General features: G+C 37.9%; 1 protein-coding gene across 5 annotated transcripts in view; it reads right to left on the bottom strand.

The window, feature by feature from the left end:
- CLCN3 (chloride voltage-gated channel 3) overlaps positions 1 to 19,498 on the bottom strand; it is a 59,316-nt gene that overhangs the window by 34,955 nt on the left and 4,863 nt on the right. For 2 of the 5 annotated variants that reach the window (XM_053940036.1, XM_053940034.1), the window contains exon 2: positions 14,053 to 14,228. The exons of 1 other annotated variant lie outside the window; for it this stretch is intronic. In XM_053940036.1, the coding sequence (XP_053796011.1) occupies positions 14,053 to 14,212 (160 nt within the window). In that variant the 5' untranslated portion in view covers positions 14,213 to 14,228. Of the gene's footprint in view, positions 1 to 14; positions 163 to 14,052; positions 14,229 to 19,498 lie in introns of those variants that run through there. 2 more of the 5 variants (XM_053940038.1, XM_053940035.1) reach the window with 1 other exon arrangement.

Raw genomic sequence — 19,498 nt, forward strand, 5'->3', positions numbered from 1 at the left:
CCAATCCGGCATACCTCGTTTATGCAACTCCCGGAGCGGAATTCCGTCTCCTCCCCCTCCATCGTAGGGCAGATACGGATCAGAAGAGACATCCATGGACGTGACGAACACGAGGCCCGCCTGCCGGCTCAGGAGGGCCGCGGCATTCCTCACGCAAGGGCGGCCGCGGGGGCCGCTGCCATGTTCGGCCGGGCCCGGCCTGCGCCGCCGCCGTGGCTCTGCAGCGCCGGGCTCTGCGGAGCGGGCTCGGCCCCGCCGCTGATGTCAGCGCGGGGCGGCCCCGCCACCTGCGCCTCCCGCCCGCCACACGGACGCGGCTCCGGCCGCACGGCACAGCGAGGGCACGCACGGAGCGCCCGGCGGGAGAGGGCGGAAAGCGGCCGCTGCAGCTCACGGCAGAGCCGGCCCCGCCGGGCGCGGGGTCCCGCCCCGCCGGCCGAACGGCGGGAGGGATGCGCTCGCATAGGTGAACCCGCCAAAGCTGCCCCCCTGTCAACAGGTGAACGGTGGGGCCCGGCTCAGAAAAACAGGCAAACCTGCCGCGAAAGAGCTGCCCGTAATTCATGCACCTTTCTGGAACCACGCATGCTGACGCTTCTAAACACCTATAATGGCATTTTATCTGGATGGGAAGATTCATGCATTGCTGGGGGCTGGGGAGAAGCCTCCTTCCTAGGCATTGTATTTACTCTTTTCTAACATCAAAACGATTACCTCAAAGGAACAACAACATTAACCTGCCAAAAGCCAACCCTCTGCTCCACAGGATCAGCTCACCCCATCTTCCCACCCCCACTTCCATCAACCTCCTGTCCTCCATTCACATAGAACTTTCAGTCCTACAGCAGTGACTGACAGATTTGAACATGTGTTATCAAAAAAATTAAAACAAGAATTTAATTACATATCTAACTAAAATGGAGTAGTGCCTCAAATTTTTTGGTGTGATTACTGGTATTACAACTCTGTAACATCCATACTCACACTACAAAGCTTCGGGTGGGGGTGGAAGAAAATGTAATAAACACAAGTCCACGCTTAGCTTGCATTACTCTACACATTGATAAAATGGTCTGAGTCCCTTAAAAGTCACAGGCTCAAAATAGGCAACAACCCACATGAACGCTAACCAAGGCATTCATGCGATGCATCATCAAGCTGTGGCTGTTAGAGCACTGGCAAAGCCCAAGCACTTCAAACAGCCAGGATCTAAAGACAAGAAATATTACACTGACCACATGCTTCCATTTGAAGCAGATACTATTACATATTGAATCAATATACTATTTTATTTTTAATGTATGATCTTGTCCTGGTCCTATCCTGCAATTGCTAATAAGAACAATTGATAAGAATGCTATTTTCCATGGGATTTCCATAGTTGGTTCAGTGGTAATGAAATACATACAGAAGGTATGCATATTGGTTTTCCTTCTCTTCCCCTTCAGCAGGTAACAAAGCTAATATATTGCATGCCTACCACAAAAGGCCAGCTTCCATTTCTTTCACACAGCAAACAAGGAATTAATTTTATTGTGTATGCCTTTCCACCTCTGTAAGCATGACAGAGCTATTTTAGTTTTCAAATGCATTAGTTTCTTAAATAATTTTCCATATATGTTCTAAGGGAAGTAATTTCTCTTATAAGCCAGTGTTACAAGCTGTGTACTGCAAATGATCATTTTGAGGACGGAGTAGGACATAGAGAAATGTTACATTTACTTCACAGGCTTGTAAATATACTAAATGTTAAAAAATACGGCTCTGATACAAACATTGAGAAAATGCTGGTATCTCTAGAGGTGGAAAAACAAGTGAGAAAAGCGGGGGGGGTGGGAAATGAGCATATAGTAAAATATGTTTCAAAACCTTAAAGACTACCTTATCTCTAAGATGAAGGGAACCCTTGAGCCACAGATACTCAATTCTGAACAACAGACAACTCCACTTGCTATCACCTATACAAATGCTTTTTAAAGAGTGGCCTCCCACTCTTTTAACAAAAAAACCAGAATCTTTTAGATCTTGCACATGCAAAACTTTCAGAGCCATTATGCATTATCACCATTTATCTTTGCCTGTGAAAAGACAAATCTAAGCACCTCTTAACTTCAGATTATCCATATCCCTTATTTCCAGAGAAACACAACAGAAATCTCTGAGCATTCTTAACTCCTTACCTCAACAGAAACTGGAAGTAGTCTGTAATCTTATTGTAAGGTTCTAAATAAGAAGTCATTCACAGCAGGAAGAAATACAACAGTTTCTGTAACCTGAAGCAAGAATTATTACAGAATGAACCGTCAGTGCATTTATTATACGTAGATTATAGATGACAACACTATAAATTCAACTTCATACTTGAGAGAATATGAAATAAAGGATATAAAGGACTTGCATTAACAAAGTCTGGAAGATCACCTCTACTTTAGGAGTTGGATGTAGTTTCTGAAAACCTGGAATGTCTTACAACTGATAATAAAAATCAATCACAGCAAAGAAATGGCTCACTTGTTGGCCTAAACCTGTTCATTGGACTAAGGCAAATGCAAAATTTCTGCCCAAGACTGAAATCCAGTTCGAGCTGGAAAAGGTCTAGGATACAACTTGTCCGAGAGCATATCTGATCTACTGTGGATATGAGGGGAAGTCATAACAAGAAGTCTGCAGTGTAAAATAGATAACTTCATATTTGCTACATGAAACTTCAAGAGTCCACCTAATACTAAAAAAGACAGCTTTTCAAAGGTCACTGCTTATAGACTGGCTGCCAAGTAAGTCCTTTGTCTACTCTTAAAAAGCAGAGTAGTCATTTTCCCTTCTCAGTTACCAGTAGCTTGTGTTCTCATTGTTCATACCCATCACCACTTCGTGTATTCCCTTTCCTACAATACCACAAAAGGTGATTTTAGTTTTTGTGTTGTTTTGGTTTTCTTAAGAAAGAAAGATACTATGCATACTAACGTGACAAGCAGTCTTTTTCCTTTGTAAATATCTAAACATCTATGCAATTCAATCTTTCCAAATTACCCTTTTTCTACCTGATCTGAAAAAGTGCATGGCTTGAACTGACAACTTTATATTCCAAAGAGTGTGTCAGTTATTTCTGTTGTGAAGTTCTGTGAATTCCAAAATTATAGTCAGTGAAATGGTGTCTCTAGTACAAAATATTATGAACACTTGTTGTAAGGCCTAAAGCAAGTTTAACAATAACCTTATTTTAAATGGCCGAGAGCCCCTTTAAATTGCCAATTTACTACATAGAACAGTTCACATGTAAACAGCAGGTGTGTATAGCAGCTTGTTTTCCAAATGTCATCACAGTAATTATAGACTAGGTCTCAATCCCAGAAATCCTCCATGCCCAAATAACTTCACACATCTGAGTGCTCCCATTGTTCTCTGCAGGCACAGGCTGTGGTTTACCATAACTTAAATGCACCTGTCTTTGCAGAAGTCCATTGTTCTGAAAATACTGGAACATACGCAGGTGACACACCTTAAAGGCATACTAAGAATGACAAAAAGCACTTTTCTCCTCTCTCCACACTTTGTCTTTTCCAGTTTAGAGAAAGAGAAGAATCATATATAAGGCAACGTATCTGACAATATAAGAACAAGTCAGAGGTTATACAAATCAGTTGCACCCAGGGAAATATGTTTTGAAGGGACAAAACAAGGCCAATGAAAAGAAGGGAAGTACCACGGAGATATGATAGCCTGCTTACCCAAAGCTGGAGGGAAGACCTTAACTCTGAAGCACTTCCCACCATTTCATATTAAAAGGTAAGCTAGGTTTAAAGAAGACAGCCAAGCACCTTGCTACATATAAAATAAATATGCTCTCACTTCTCCCAATTACTTGGTTTATTTTGGAGACAAACTATGTATCTTTGTTGCCCTAGACAATGAAAATTAAAAACATCTCTTTTATGAAATTACAAATACAAGTTTTGGGATGCTGAATGATTTCATCAGCATAACAACAGATGCCAAAAACGTGACTGATAATTACAAATGTTAGTGTGACTGATGCAGATATTGGTGACTCTTAACTGTCATTTTCTTTCCTATTATTATTCAAAACTAAAGCTTCTCTTTCAGCAGAGCTAGAAGATAATGTTCTCTTGAAAAATGCTACATATAGAGCACTCACCAAAGTAGCTACCATTTCCAACCATTCCGAAAAGAATTTAACTCGTATATGTCTTCTCTTGAAGGGGGGGCGTGAAAGCATCCGTTTACAACAGAGTGCCCAAAGTATACATAAAATGTCTCAAAACCCTCTGTGCCTCATCATTACTCTTTCTTCCAGCTTCACTCTCCTACCTTTTCTCCCAGTTTCTTCTTTCATTAACCCTTTTCTCAAACTATGCAGTCAAATTAAGCCCAGGTCTAACCCCTCTACCATGTTGACTTCTCTTAATGTCTCAGTTTACTATCCTGCAGCCCCTTCAGCCTGACTTCATTCATTCTGCATAAAATCATACAACTTTCTCCTATGGGTCACACAGAGCCTGCTGCGAGAATATGAAAGATGATAAAAGGACAAGCACTGTTCTCTCAGTTCTAATTCCCAGACATGGTCCAGGATGATATAACAAAGATGCAACCACAGAAAATGGGGAGGAAGGGAAGAGAGAGAAAAAAGAAATACAGTTATACATACCCTCAAATTGATACACAGTAAAAAAGGAGGATAAATTAATTTAGAAGCATTGTAAATAGGAGTCTTGAACTTCATTCCTTCATTAGTAGTATACAGAATTCTGTCCTTGATCAGTGTATCAAGCTACATATAGAAGATTTTACCATTGACACTTCATCAAAAGCCTCTATAAGGCAGACAGATATCAACATAAAAAAATTTAGACCAAACACAATGTAAAAGCAGAAGAAAACAAATTTATAGCATATGCTGTTGAGTAGTTTAAGGAAGATGGCGTTTAAGCAACACAGAGTAAAAAAAACACAGAAGAAAGTGCATAGCAGTAATACACAGTAAGATTTTTCCCTATTTGCATTTTATTATACAGAAAAAATAGCTTCTTAATCACAGTTTCTTTTTTCATAATTGCTTGTTTTCCACAAATTTGTTACTTAATTTTGCTCACAATCATTTCGCCCACCAGAGAACACTTTAGTTCAGGTTCTCACCTAATAAACTCACTTTTTACTGGCCAACCACAGGTTTTTGTATAATACTCCTAGAGTTTTGTATAACTTCCAATTTATTGGTGCTTTTATTCACTCTCCAGACACAGAAGGTGGTAACAGAAGTCAAACCCAACCAGCAAGCAGAATGCAGTAGAACAGGTCATATAGCCAAAAGCATGTTGTGTAATCAATTCTGAGACTGGCTTCCTCTCAGGGAAGTTGAACCTTCACTGCCAATCAGGGAAACAGCAGTAAAGGTTTCCCACTGCCATGCAAAACTTCAGGGCAGAAGAAAAAATAGACTTTAAAAGGTGGAAATAATAAAATAATGATGCAGCATTAACATCTAAGACCAAAAATAAACTGGGGGAAAAAAAATAAAGTTTGGTCCCTAAAGACTGGTTTGACATCTTCTCAAAAAACACTGAAAGCAAGGCTAATCTCTCCATTTTCTTTCCACTTCTTTCTGGGCCAGCCTATAACACTACTTAATGTGTAACCCAATGAGGCTGGAAGACATCAACAGACTACACGTAGCTACTAGGTGTGAGAGGTGCGTGTTAGTCTTTGTAGTCTTTGGGGTTTTGTTTTATTTGGGTTTTTTTTCTTGTTTTTGGCTGGTTGGTTGGTTTTTTGTTTGATTTTTGGTGTTTTTTTTTTTTTTTTTAGTTTATCTGTTTTACACTGACATTAGAAATACCTACTTCTCTGTATTAATCATGTGAGGAGGAGTTGGAAGAAAAGCAAGCTATTTTCTGCAAACAAGTTTCTCTCTCTGATTCTCTAAGAGCCTCTTAACTACTACTAATTTTTTTTCTGTACTTTTTGTTTATAGGATAGGCTTTTACTAAGAAAAAAAAGTACTGCTGCACTGCATTTTCACCTTTGCATATGTGTTCTCACACTCCAGTTTGCTAAAGCTGTAGTTACAATGCTTCAACAGGAAGACTTGGCATCCTTCCCTGAAGTTCACTTCTCCCCTTTCTCAGATTAGCCAAAATCCTGCTGTGGAGATTGTTCTGTTTTTCGTCATATATAAATGCATACAAGGATATAGGTCTTAACTGCTCCACTGCCCTTATTCTGTTTTAGGGTTGTTTACTGTTGGCCACTATTTCCACCTTGGTGTTCGAAGCATATTGGAAGGGATAAAATTCTAGCACCAAGGCATATTCCTTCCTAGACACAGCACTGTCCTGGTTCTGGCCCAGCTCAGCGGGACGGCCACCACCAAGACATTGTTATTCCACACAACCTCATGTCACTGCTGGGGCAGGGAAATGGGACTCCCTCTAATTTCCAAGAAGGGTATTCCTTTCCACTTGGGAACACATGGCTGCAGTAGGGTTCAGTCCAGTCAGCCTCTGAGGTGAGAATTTTTGCATGTGAATCATTCTCTTTTTTTGTACACATTTGTTATTACTATTGTTGCTGTTACTGTTAGTTTCCTTATCTCATTGCTGTTTCCATTAAATTGTTCTTATCTCAAGCTGTGATTTTTTGCCTTTTGTTCCTCCAATTCTCCTCTTCATCCACCCACGGGGTGGTAGGAATGGGGGGAAGGTGGAGCAAGCAGTTGGTTTGGAAGGTCTCAGTGGAGAACTAAACTGGGGAGTACAACTCCTAAACCACAACAGCCATATATATACATATATATGTGTGTTAAGCTTACCTTCTATCTTCAAGAATATTACATCTTCTTCATAAATAAATAAGCTTTGTGAACAAAGTGTCAACAGCAATTCCGTACATTGTTAATACATAATACATTAACAATACATAATTGTTAATACATAATACATGTTAATTATGCCAGGCATATTTGAATTCCTTTAAGCTATGAGCTCAGTACTTAACAGTGGTCAGAATAAACTTACTCCATTTCTAGGACATGCCCATCCTCCAAATGCGGTGAAGTTCTGACCCCTCCCTTAAATTAGAGATATTAGAAAGGGTTCAGAAAAGGGCAGTGAAGAAGATCCAAAGGATGGGATAGCTACAAGGTCAAACCAAGCAAATAAGAAGACCTCAACAAGACATAACTGAGGAGAAGAAAAAGTAAGTAGCAATGGAAATAAAATTTTCACTATCTGTTCTAATAACAGTGACTGCACCACATAATTCATGTGTTAATCCTTGTTAATTTCCACATGTGTATGGCCACCACATGATAGGCTTATCAGGGTATGTGTATTTGGCACAACAATCAAGTCATCCTAGTTTCAGGTCACCCTGTCCTAGTTTCATATCAAACCTTTTCCTATTAACAGCAGTTTCACTTCAATAAGCTAATAATACCCCCTAAAACTTTTTCTATCAGCAGAAATATTTTCTGCAGTTACAACTGTAGATGAAAACTAAAAAACACAGAAGAGAGCTTAAGCATTTATGCCATATAAGGGTAAGTGACAAGGAGATCCACGTGTCAGTCCATGCTAACACATGGGCCAGCGTTAACCTAAGTAACACTGGCACTTATATCTGTTCTCAGCAGTATTTATACCTGGATTTAGGTTCAAAATAAAGAAAAGAAGGTGGTGCTTTACATAAAACATAGCTAAACTATGAGAGCTTGCAAGGGATAATTTGGGTGCTAAAGAATAGCGTTTGTGAGAAAAGCTCAGTTCAAGAAAAATACACTGAAAAAGACTAAAATTAAAACCCACCACTCAGATGAGAGGGGACATCAGCTACACAAAAACTGCTCTACAAGTACTGTGGTGCTGATCTCTTAACCTGTTATTACTCTTCCTTAAGCACTGACTTTTAACCCCTGCCAGAGACAGGATGCTAAGCTAGGTAGATTTGTGGTTTGACTCAGTAGAGCTGTTCTCATTTCAGGGACGTCATGATATCCTCTTTCAGAATAATATTTCTGTTTAATCCAAGCAGATGCAAAGCTTTCACTTTAAAATGCTGGTAAGCAAGAATTTTCTCAAAAGCAGAAAACAAGAGTACAGCCTGACATCAATTTGGATAAAATCCTATCTGCCTTCTTTGGCTGACTTGAGAGAACAAATCAAAATTAAAATGAATAAATGAAATATTATTAAATCTGTAGAAAAAATTGTCTATTTCCTTCCTAAAGACTTTATAGACATATTATACTGAATTATTTTATTTTACATTTCAGACTCATCTTTCTACATATATGCCATCACACTTCCTCTGTTTCCATTCCTTCACTTTACACTGTTCATACCATTTGTCTCGGAGAGGGACAAACACATACTAATACTACACCAAGCCATCAAGTTGGGAACAATTTCCTCAGCAGCATCTGTTGACAATGCCAATGTGCTTTAAGCACTTCAGGAGAGCTGCAGAAGGAGGCCAACAAAGTATATAATATTAGAAAGATGAAAGAATGGATTATTAGTACTATAATTCATCTTCTTCCAAAGCATCAGGTTCATGTGCTAAATAAATCTTTGGCAGGAAGGACTGGTGAGACCATTCAAGGACTGTTAGTAGGGTTGACAAATAAGTCCTCAAAGAGCTGACCATGGTATTTATGAGATATTGAAATTATAATTACTTGTTTCCAAACATTTAAGAGAACAAGAAACTACTTTGTTACTAAAACTCTACATACACACTGCTGTAATTTCCATCCCTTGGAAAGCCTAATGCCTAAACTAATGCTATATAACATCATTACAGGCTGTTCAACTACAACAATATCAAGTGAATTTACATTTTGGACAATAACTACAAAGAAAAACAAATATTAGAATTCAGGAAATCACTAGCATAATAAGCAGATACTCACTGAAATTCATTCATTCGATAATGACATCCCATAACTAAGATAAGACTTTTTTTTCCTTAAACTAAGAATCTTCCTGTCGGCTGGGGAAGGGGGTGGGGGGAGAGAAGGGCTGTTGACAATAATTTTTAAATCCTTGAAAAAGAACCTTGTTAATTAGCCCAGTTACTGATATAAACATAATGTATAACAATTTCTGTTCCAAAGAGGTGGGCAAAATCAACTTTATGCATTACTAATAAAAAAAGTGGAAGAAATCATGGTTTGATACTATCAGATATCCTGTGTTTAGCTGCATTAGTAGTATGAAACACAGGCAAAATGTCTGCAGCCTAACTACAATCCAACAGGAAAAAAATAAATTATAACTAGTTACTGACAATTTAATTTAATTTCATTTCATTCTGTAAGTTAGCTGTGCCTCATGCTTGTCCTTGTGATCACAGCAAGTCATGTTATCTCATGCTCCGATTGGTATGGCATCATTTGGGGGTGAGTATACTCCTTACTTAAGAATGGCAATGAGCTCTTTAATGCAAATATTGCTAACTTGGAAAATACGTTATATGTAACTCAGGAAAGTGATATGTCAAACTATCATAATGACTGTTCAGTCAAGTCAGTTTTATAACACATGGATGGAATGGATAGACAATAAAAACAATGCCAATGGTGCAAAATTACTTCAAAGCTCTTCTTCGTATCAGCTGTGAACAATAGGAAGAATCTGTTGAGGCAGTTTCCACATATAAAGAATACAACAGGAACCGTAAGCTATTTTTTTCTTTTCTTTGTATTCTTCCTTCTATTTTTAAAGAGCAATAGCTAAATAGAAATAAGCATACATGTGAAACAGCATTCACATGTTGCTGGAAAAGATAACTAGTTCTTGCTCAAAAAATTATTCCCCCTGTGGTACAAATGTCTTGATTATCTTGAACTGCCTGCACTTGCTGAAAGTTGCATTCTGTTCCTCAAATAATGCCATAATATTAGTTCACTACTATAAGATTTTTAGTGTCAGTATTTAAGGCACTGAAAATGGATTGTTTAGGTCTCTCTCTTTAGGCAAGGGACTCCAAATCATGGTTAAGGAGGTTTTAGGAGAGATGCAGAGTTTTACACTATTTACACAGTTTACCTGCTGGCATACTCTTTTCTTTTTCAGCAGCAATAAGATAGTACCAAGGAAGAGAGTAGCGGCTGTAGCAGCAGCTTTTGAATTACCAGTTTACAGGTTGTCATACTAAGGTTAAGTATTGCCAATTTTATGTTAACACCATATGTCAAATTGTAAACTGTCTCCACATTGAACTCACAATATAAGCAACTAAGCTCCTTCAGTTGAAGCAGGAATCTCTATAGCTACCAAGAAGAATGCAAGCTCATTCAGGACTCATATTCCCACAGAGAGATCAAAGTACATCGAGATGTAAACACCAATGAGGTCATTTGTTTGCAAACTGTTTTTACTGCAAATAAGGTTTAATCATCTAGTTTCAGGAAGTGCCTTGAAAAAACTGCAGTCTGACAACAGTACAAAACCCCACCTCCTACTGAGCTTGCCCTACACTTAAATAAAAAACAGTCGAAACCGATGCTCTTTTATCATATAAAAACCCTCAATTCTGAGCAAAATTATGGAGACCTCTGGGATGACAGGATGACAGGCAGCATCCTTTCAAGGCAGGGCTTTGGTACAGGCCATCCAAGCCTCCACATGCATGGCCATATAATTATTTAGCATGTTAAAATACACTACGTTCAAAGAATTCACAATTTCATAATACCTACTTGTTCTCCATAACACTGCCATTGAAAATCTGTCATTCATGCTAAGAAAACAACTACCAGGAAACATAACAGGCATAGTACATATATAATTATTGTACATATATATGTATTTGGTTTACAATGCTACATCATCACAATTTCTGTATTTTCCTCATATGAGGCACTGAAGGACAGGTCACATACATGCTTTCAGATGGTGTTGAGAAAGGCAAGATTGCTGCACAGCATTGGTTTTAAGATAATGGTGATTATCCAACACAGAACTATCCACAGCCTTTCAAATAAGATTACACTAAAAAGACAAATCACTATCTACTAAATATTAAAGAAACCTAAGAGTCTAAGGGACAGGACTTTTTGATTACTTGATTCAGTTAATGTTCATTTGCTCAGTTCCATATAGTATCAAGGAATTTCCCATATCAGAAGTACGTGAGGTTAGCATTCTTTCCCAACATCATCCAATTTCCACAACCTTTCAACACAAGGCATATTCACCACTGTGTAAGAGCTTCAATGGCTTTCTAAACCTCAGTTAAGTACTTCATTATGAGTGGTAATGTGAATAGCAGTACAGTGCAGCTTTATAGAATTGCTGTCCTGAGAGCCCAGGGACTGAGCAAGCCTAGTGAAATAAGCAGACTTCTGTTAACTTACTACCCTCTGAACGAGGGAGAAAGACTACAATTACTTTAGAAATTCCATATTGTTGCTGAAAAAGTGCCTTTTTCTACGCTATGTATGTGCAACTTATGTTTCCATTTTCATTAGCTGAAAAAAGAAGAAAGATAAAGAAAGGCTATTTCCTAATCTTTTTTTTTTTCTCCTCACTGAATGGTCTTGATTTTTTAAAAAATCTGCAATTCTACATGTTATAATGTAGATGAACTGTAAAATGTTGATGTACACTCTATTGTCCATGGCAAGTTATGCAGATTGCATAAATTCACCTCCGTGCTCATTTGTACTACAAGCATACATTCTGCAGCTATGCAGTTTTCAATTTATCTACATTATTTCCACAATCATTTGAACTGCAGATACACTGTTGCCACTTTGCTAATGCTGCTAAAATACCAGGCTTATAAATTCTTCCAGTCCCACAAACTTAAACCACCGTATTTTTAAATAGGGGTCCTGATTTTGGCAGGGTTCACCTGCTAAAGCACAGAGCTAGACCTGAGGCCTCTGCATTCATATCATGCTCTGGAGGGCCTGCAATGCTGAGAAGCATGTAATCTTCCAGTTACTGGGATGGTCCTGCCCTTCCTCAGCAGGTGACAAAGGTTCCATATTGTCCATATTGAATCCATCTGTACTTACACTTAACAGAACAAAAATACAGCCAAAGGATAAGAGCATTAAAATAATAGTAATATAAAAAACACGAACATTTGATGCTAAGTAAGAAAGAATTACAAAACAGGCATGTGCAAGAAAGCCCTTGTTTTGACTTGTCAGTGAGATTTGCTGTACTAAAAACACAGAAGGAAAAACACCTGACTCATTTGGACACCTAAGGAATGAGAAACACAGATGTTCACCTCCTGAATGGAAGTTTATGTGTAACATGTTTCAAAGTATGTTCTTACCACCCTAAAAAGAAAACTAACATCAGATTCTGATGTACTATTCATATACTCTACTACTCATCTACTATAATCATTTATTATGATTTACTGTACAATAAAACATTTTCCATGTATGGAGACACATAAATCACCATTCAGTTAAATAAAATAATAAAGTTTATTACTCTTGTTGCCTGTTACAGGGAGTCCAGAATTGGGGCATGCAGGTAAGTCATTAGCAAAAAATTGAAGTTCCAAGAAAGAAAATACATTCCTATTTATGTACCAAGCCACATTCTGGTTACTTCAGTGTTAGAACAAGATGGGAGCTGCTGGCATGTGCAGTAATTAGCACTGATTTTGACAATGCAAATAACCACCTCATCTGTTTGGACTCAATTTATGGATCTGCTTTCACAACAAGGGAAGAGCAGAACACTGGCTCTGAAATAATTTATTTTACTGTAAATTCATTTCTCCTTCATGCTTGAAGTGATGGAAATTATTTATATGAACAATAACCAGAGTAGCTTCAGACTTTCAGTACAGTTTGTAAATATTATGTTAGACAAGCAAGGCACTCACTTTATTGTAAGTGCCAGATACTTAGAACAAAGAATTATATTGAGAAGTCAGCTGTTCACTTAATAATTTCCCAGCTTTAAGCACTGGACTTTAGCATGCTGGTGTTCTCCAAGTAATGTGCCAGAAGGAATATGTAGATTGAAGGTGTGCTGGCTTGTGATACCTGTATTGGTATAGAAGTTAAACAACTGCACATTCAAGATGTATCTAATTAGACAGAAGGAATACAGGTGAGAAGGATGCTTATAATGATATGGCACAACCATCCAGTACAGTGCCAACATCCAACTGATAAGTGCAGCAAAGGCAAAACATATGGAGAAGAGACACTGCAGGGAAGGAAAACAACTAAATACTAGTGGGAGAAGAAAAGAGGCAAAGGCAGTAAAAAAGCAAAAAATACAGGGGCAGAGTTTGATTTTAAACAAAGTGAGACCAAGTGACTGGAGTCACATTACATTTAACCAAGTTTAGTATCTTTAACTATAAATTACTTTCTTTCCCTCCTTCAATTCACCTCTTTGACTATTGCTAAATGAATGTTAATACTTTCACTACCTGAACTGTTTTCTTAAACTAAAAAAAGAGCTTCCCAGTTCTTTCTTCTTTGTATTACTTCACTGCTTTTATAGTGTTCACTGCAGAAAGTTTTCTTTACAACCTTCTATCTAGTCAAAAATTCAGCTCATATTGTGCTTTCTGTTGCTTCTAACAACAGCCCTAGTTTTGGCTTTTGCCTCTCGTTTACAAAGATGAAGCTGAATGAAGCAAAACAGATTTATCTCTAGAAGTAATGATTAAAACAGCCTGTTAATTTTTGCATCAAAGAAACATTGGAGACATTGACACTTCCAAAATCCCACTGCAGAGAAGAAAGACCAGGTAGCTGTAGAATAGCCATCCTTTTACCTGACAGCAAGTTTTACGTTTGTCAGCAGCCTGTTAGGATCTGCCTTGTATCAGACGTCATCCCACACAATGTAATTGTTAGGCAAGCACACAGAAGAATGTTCAACCCCTTTCAGGTTTAAAGCCTCTCTCTGAAGAACAGATTAGCTTAACAGAAAAGGATCAGATTTGGTCATATAAAACCAAAACAAAATAAAAACCAACAAAAAACCCTCACAAGATGTAAAAATACAACCCAGAGAAACCTTTAAGCTGAAATTAACTTACCAATGGATGCATCACCATCCAAGAGATTGTCATCTTCAGAGGTCTGAAAATCCATAATTACACCTGCTCCATCTAAAAGCTCCTCATCACTGCTTGCACTAGTTATGCTGTTGTAACTGTTTCGATAGTAGCCTCTATGAAACAGCTGCTCAGACTCCATTTAGCTGCTTTATAACCTGTATGTATACACAAAAAAAAAAGTTACTTCCTATTTGAATATTCAAAAAACATGAAGAAATTTGTATCAAAATAAAATGAGTATTTCATGCTTTGGGGAAAACTTTTTATAGTGACAATATTACAAGTTACAAAACGGTAGCAGCAGTACAGAACAAACATAACCTAACTGAAAAACAGAGAGCTAAAGCAGGATATCTTACCTGTTATGACTAGAGAGAGCAAAGAAAGTAATGAGCACTCGGGCACAGCATATAGTGGAAAATCTAATTAAATACAGTGCAGGCAGGAAGTACATTGGCAAAGGAGAACAGTGAACAAACAGCTACGTTAATAGCAGAAAAAGCATGTAAGGCTCTACAGTTTTTTGCAGTCTAGTACCACAGGCATTTTTCTGCTCTCCAACATCAGACATCCTGCTTCTCTTTCAAGCTCTACAATCAAAAGGTCAAGCACAGAAACGAGTCAGCTGAGGGAACCACTTCCAGTGAAGAGATATGTCTATGGAAATGACAAAGTAGGCCAGTAAACCCAGTTTTACAAGACATTTGCTGACAGCTGATCCAAGCAAACAGTAAATCTCCAGAATGTGCTCTGTTATATCATAAAAACACTTTTCTGTATCTCAAAGGAAAAGCAAAAAAGGCAGCTAAGGCTTGTTATTTCCCCAAAAGGGGGGTAGAGTGAAAACTTTACAGTACTCTTCCAGATTCCAAATTTGCTTTAAATAGTTCAAAATCAAAAACAACTAAAAAAAATAGCAACAACAAAGAACCCAGCAAACACAATCAACACAAAAATCACAAACCAATAAAAAACCACAATGATTTATCTTAACAAAAGAGCCTTTTTTCAAACTAAGAATCCTGATTAATTAAAAAATCAGCATAAAATTCAATTTTTCTGTTCAGTACTAACAACTAAGCTAAAAGGCAGTCATCTGTCCTCTAACTCTCATACATCTTCCAATGAGCCCTACTAGAGTACAGCACTTAGTGAGAATGCTGTATGCCCATGAAGCAAAAGGAGATGTAATTAAAATTATCAATACAAGCTTTACACATAAGAATATGTTCTACAGTAAAGAAAATACAGCAACAGGAAGCAAAGAGTAATTTGCTGAAAATTTTTGAAAACAATATAGAATTTAAAATGGTTTAACTGTTAAGAACTTTCAAAAGTAATTATTTGTTTTAAAATAGTCAGATATTCTATATATATATATAATCTTATTTTTAAGATTTCAACTACTGCATATTTTAAGAACAGATAAATAATTTGACAGAGACACTTTCCACACCCATTCTTAAATTAAAATTTTAACATGTATCCATATATGTATGGGGATCTATGCCAGAACACCGGCCCAAAAAATGAAAGCAGAATTAAGCTTTTATCACTAAATTCTAAACCTCCCATATTAAATTAATTTAAAATCCTGCATTTTTTTAATTTTTAAATAAACCTGCCCATCAGAAACAAATTTTAAACTCAGAAATTGCAAGAATTTTACAAGACTTCTAAAACAAAGGTCATGCTGCAGCCACTCTTAGTCTCAGCAGCATGAAAATTATATTTCCATTTTTATCACAGACTCAGCATATCTAGCTTTCCTTTATTTATTCTATCTGCAACATGAAAATATTTAAGCGGGATGAGAACATCACTCATCTTCCAAACTCTTAGTTTGGAAAATGGGTGAATGAATTGTGAGGAATTTCTCACTGTATTTTTTAGACCATTATCAGATTATTTCTTTGCAAAAAGGCACAAAAAAAACCCCTTAACACCTCAAGTTAAGCTTCAACCAAAAAATTCTTAAGGACACTCAATAATTCAAACTTAAAATTTAGGGAATGCGTATGCTAGCCTTTACAAAAATAAGACAGGAAGATCATTCTCTGTAGCACCCAAAAAAAAACCATCAAAAACTTTTTTCTTTACTGTGAGCTTGGTGATGCACTGGGACAGCTTGCCCAGAGAAATTGCAGATGCCTCATTCCAGGAAGTGTTTAAGACCGGGTTAGATGGGGCGTTGAGCAACATGTCTAGTAGAAGGTATCCCTGCCCATGGCAGGAGGGTTGCAACTGGATGATCTTTCATGTCCCTTTAAACCCAAACCTTTCTGTGATCCTCAGGAAAGGATCTTGGTCAATATTTAAGTCATATTTGGAAAAACAAAGTTATGAAGAAGCACTGCCAGTTAACTAAAGCTTTTTGAATTTTAAAAACAAAAAAGCCCTATTTGAGTTTATGTAGTAGATTCCTAGGTTGCCTTGAAATAGAAGATAAAAAGTCAGTTTCTGAAAATATCCATAGGTAAAGCTTAGACTACTTTCATTCACAGCTGCTTCCAAAATAAAACTGACACACATGGAGGAAAGAGACCTACTCAAATATGAACAGAACAACACCACAGGAAAAAATAATACTTGTAAAGCATTAGCTTTAAAACTGCAACAAAACCTCTCAGTATTCATATTTATGTTCCACTGAATCTTAATAATCTTAGCTAAAAACACTTAATATAACACCAGTCTGAAAAGTTTCTTCCTTTTTATGACGAATACCAGTATAGAATATCATCACTATAGACCTGATATTCACAAAAGCAGAACACATAATAAACACTCATTTTGGTAGTACATTTTATCTCCTTAGATTAAAAAAAAAAAAAAAAAAAAAAAAAAAAAAAAAAAAAAAAAGGAAGCCAACAAAAAACCAGCTAAAACAGCCAAATTACTGGATGAATACCAAACTCATGCTTCTGGTCATATGATGACAAACATTAAGGGTATTGACTTTAGTTTGTATAAAGTATTTGAAATCACTGCATCTCCACTCCCTAAAATGTCATAACCAGAGAGATTATGGCTACCCATATTGTGACAGCTGAAGAATTACACTCACTGGCACAAAGACAGCAGCCTACCTGATGGAAGGCATTGCTTCTTTCACACCTAGCCACTAATGCGAATACTTTTTAATGGCATTTCACTTTCACCAAGTTACTAATGGGAATACTTTATAGCATTCAACCAAACTGGCTGGATCAGCTGAAAACTCCAATTTAAGCGTACTAAACTAACCCCATTTATTGATACATTAGGAAAAACTGCTATCAGAGTTGGACAGTAGTCTCCTGCACAGGTAGAGTAACAAGCAGCTCCATGAATGGTAAACTCTTGGAGGGGTTTTCAGTCAACAGTTTAAAAAGAAGGAGTGAAAAGAAAAAGTAAAGCTAAAAACATAATCCCTTAGCATGAACCTGAACTAAGTATGAAAGCAAGTATGACTCAAAAGCTTTAGCTTCACAGGCTTCTTAGTCAAATCACAGTAAACAACTGTGTCCATGGGTCCTGCTTTGGAGCAAGACTAAAATACATGAAAGATACAGTACTAATATCTAAACTAATGGGTCAGTACCTACAGTTGCAAATATTCAGTCTAGGAAAGAAAAGATTAAGAGTTCCCTTGACAAAAGAAAAAAATCTCTGGTGTCCCTTCTGTGATCGTATTCAGATGAGAATTAACATTGCAACTCGTTAAGACAACTGAAGGGTAAAACCCATCCTCCTCTTTTGAGGGGCAGGAACTATGACTGGAGTTTCCATTGTAGACAATGTAACTTCTGTTTGTTGAGTCTTAAGTCATTTTCTGTTTGATGAAAAGACACTAAAACAGTGTCTCTTTACAGTTTTTAAAGGATTTTGCTCCTTTTTAACGTAGACTTGCATTGAAGTCATCTGAGGGTTATACAATGGAGCAGAGCTTTTACACATCACCAGAAATCTCGTTAATCATACTACTTTTCTTCAACTTATCAGAAAAATGCACTGAGCGGTCCGTAACTATGTGCACAGATTCCTAAGCTCAGGGTCACACCTGAATGGAGAATCTTTCAAACTATTTCATTCAAGTTCAATATAATTTAGGACTGTCAAATTGGAATATGAAAAAGCACCACTATCCTCAGTTTAACTCCAAGCATCTTCTCAATAGCAGCATCAACCACAGATTTTTAAGGTCTTAATTAAAATTTATTTAGAGACACACTAAAGCCCCTGAGATCAAGGAAAAAATCCTATAGAGCTCTCCAAAACACAGGGCCACTACTCGTGAAATCTTGTGGGGACCCCTGGTGGTTCCTGGTCCTTACTCTCCCTACTAATAAATTTCCAGCTTCAAAGGAGTGAAGAAAACACCAGCTAAAGAGGAACATATCCACTGTACTCTGTTAGAAGTGACAAGCCTTTGGTCACCAGAAACAAAGAAGGCTAGGCTCTCCTCTTGGTATGTGTAACTGTAGAATCCCAGAAGATAAGGGGCTAATGTGTATGTCTCAAACAGTGATAACTGGATGGCTGTGGAGCCAACCAGGGATTGCTGGTAATAACAGACAATTGTTGGTACTAACATGAGAAAGAACAAGATTGGCTGGAGAAGGGGCCATGCAGAGGTAGGGTAGCACTCCCCCAGGACAAACATCCTTGGTCTAGTTCCAAGAGAGAGGCACAACACAGTACAGCACAAGCACAGGAATGAGGCCAAGCTGTAGGCAAGGACTGTAGAGAGGGATCAAGACTATCCCAGACTCCTGAAGCTCTCTAGCCCATTGCCAGAAAGGTCTGAAAGAATGGACTGCACACGATGGGTAATTTGCACAGAAAACAAGAAACCTGCCTTCCTGGTGAGGAAACAGATGTATTAAAAAGTACTCCCAGCATGCCCAGGAATGCCCCCAGGACCTTGGACATCTCATCAGCTGTACTGATGCTGGAATCAGACTAGTGATCTCTTTTTCTCTCTTCCCTTTCACCCTATCCCTTTAACCAAAACCCACTGCCGTGCACTTATACAGACTAACATAGCAACTTTCATGCCAAGTGTGTAACACACTAACAAAACTTTCTGATTGTTTGCAGACCCTCTGACTCTTGTTGTCCCTTTTGACTACAAGCATTTATGAATCTTGAGTGCTTCCTTCCCATTAAGGGAGAGACATCACAGTAGCACAGTGATAAACTGATAGATGCAGTAAGTACAGCCATTTAAACTTCAAGGCCAGGAGTGCTGACAACAGACTTGCACTGCTTCTTGCTCTGGATCCTCTCAAGCAACAGTGTTAAGGCAGCGAGGTGAGGAAGGACTGATCTGTGATCAACACCTGGATCTTGCTCATGGCTGACATCCTTTGCTCAACTACACAGAAGCCACCTCATTTTTTTAAAAACAGCTCTTCCAACCATTACTGGTGACCATTCTGTT

The sequence above is a fragment of the Vidua chalybeata genome, chromosome 4 (assembly GCF_026979565.1).
Source record: "Vidua chalybeata isolate OUT-0048 chromosome 4, bVidCha1 merged haplotype, whole genome shotgun sequence".
Lineage (NCBI taxonomy): Eukaryota > Metazoa > Chordata > Aves > Passeriformes > Viduidae > Vidua > Vidua chalybeata.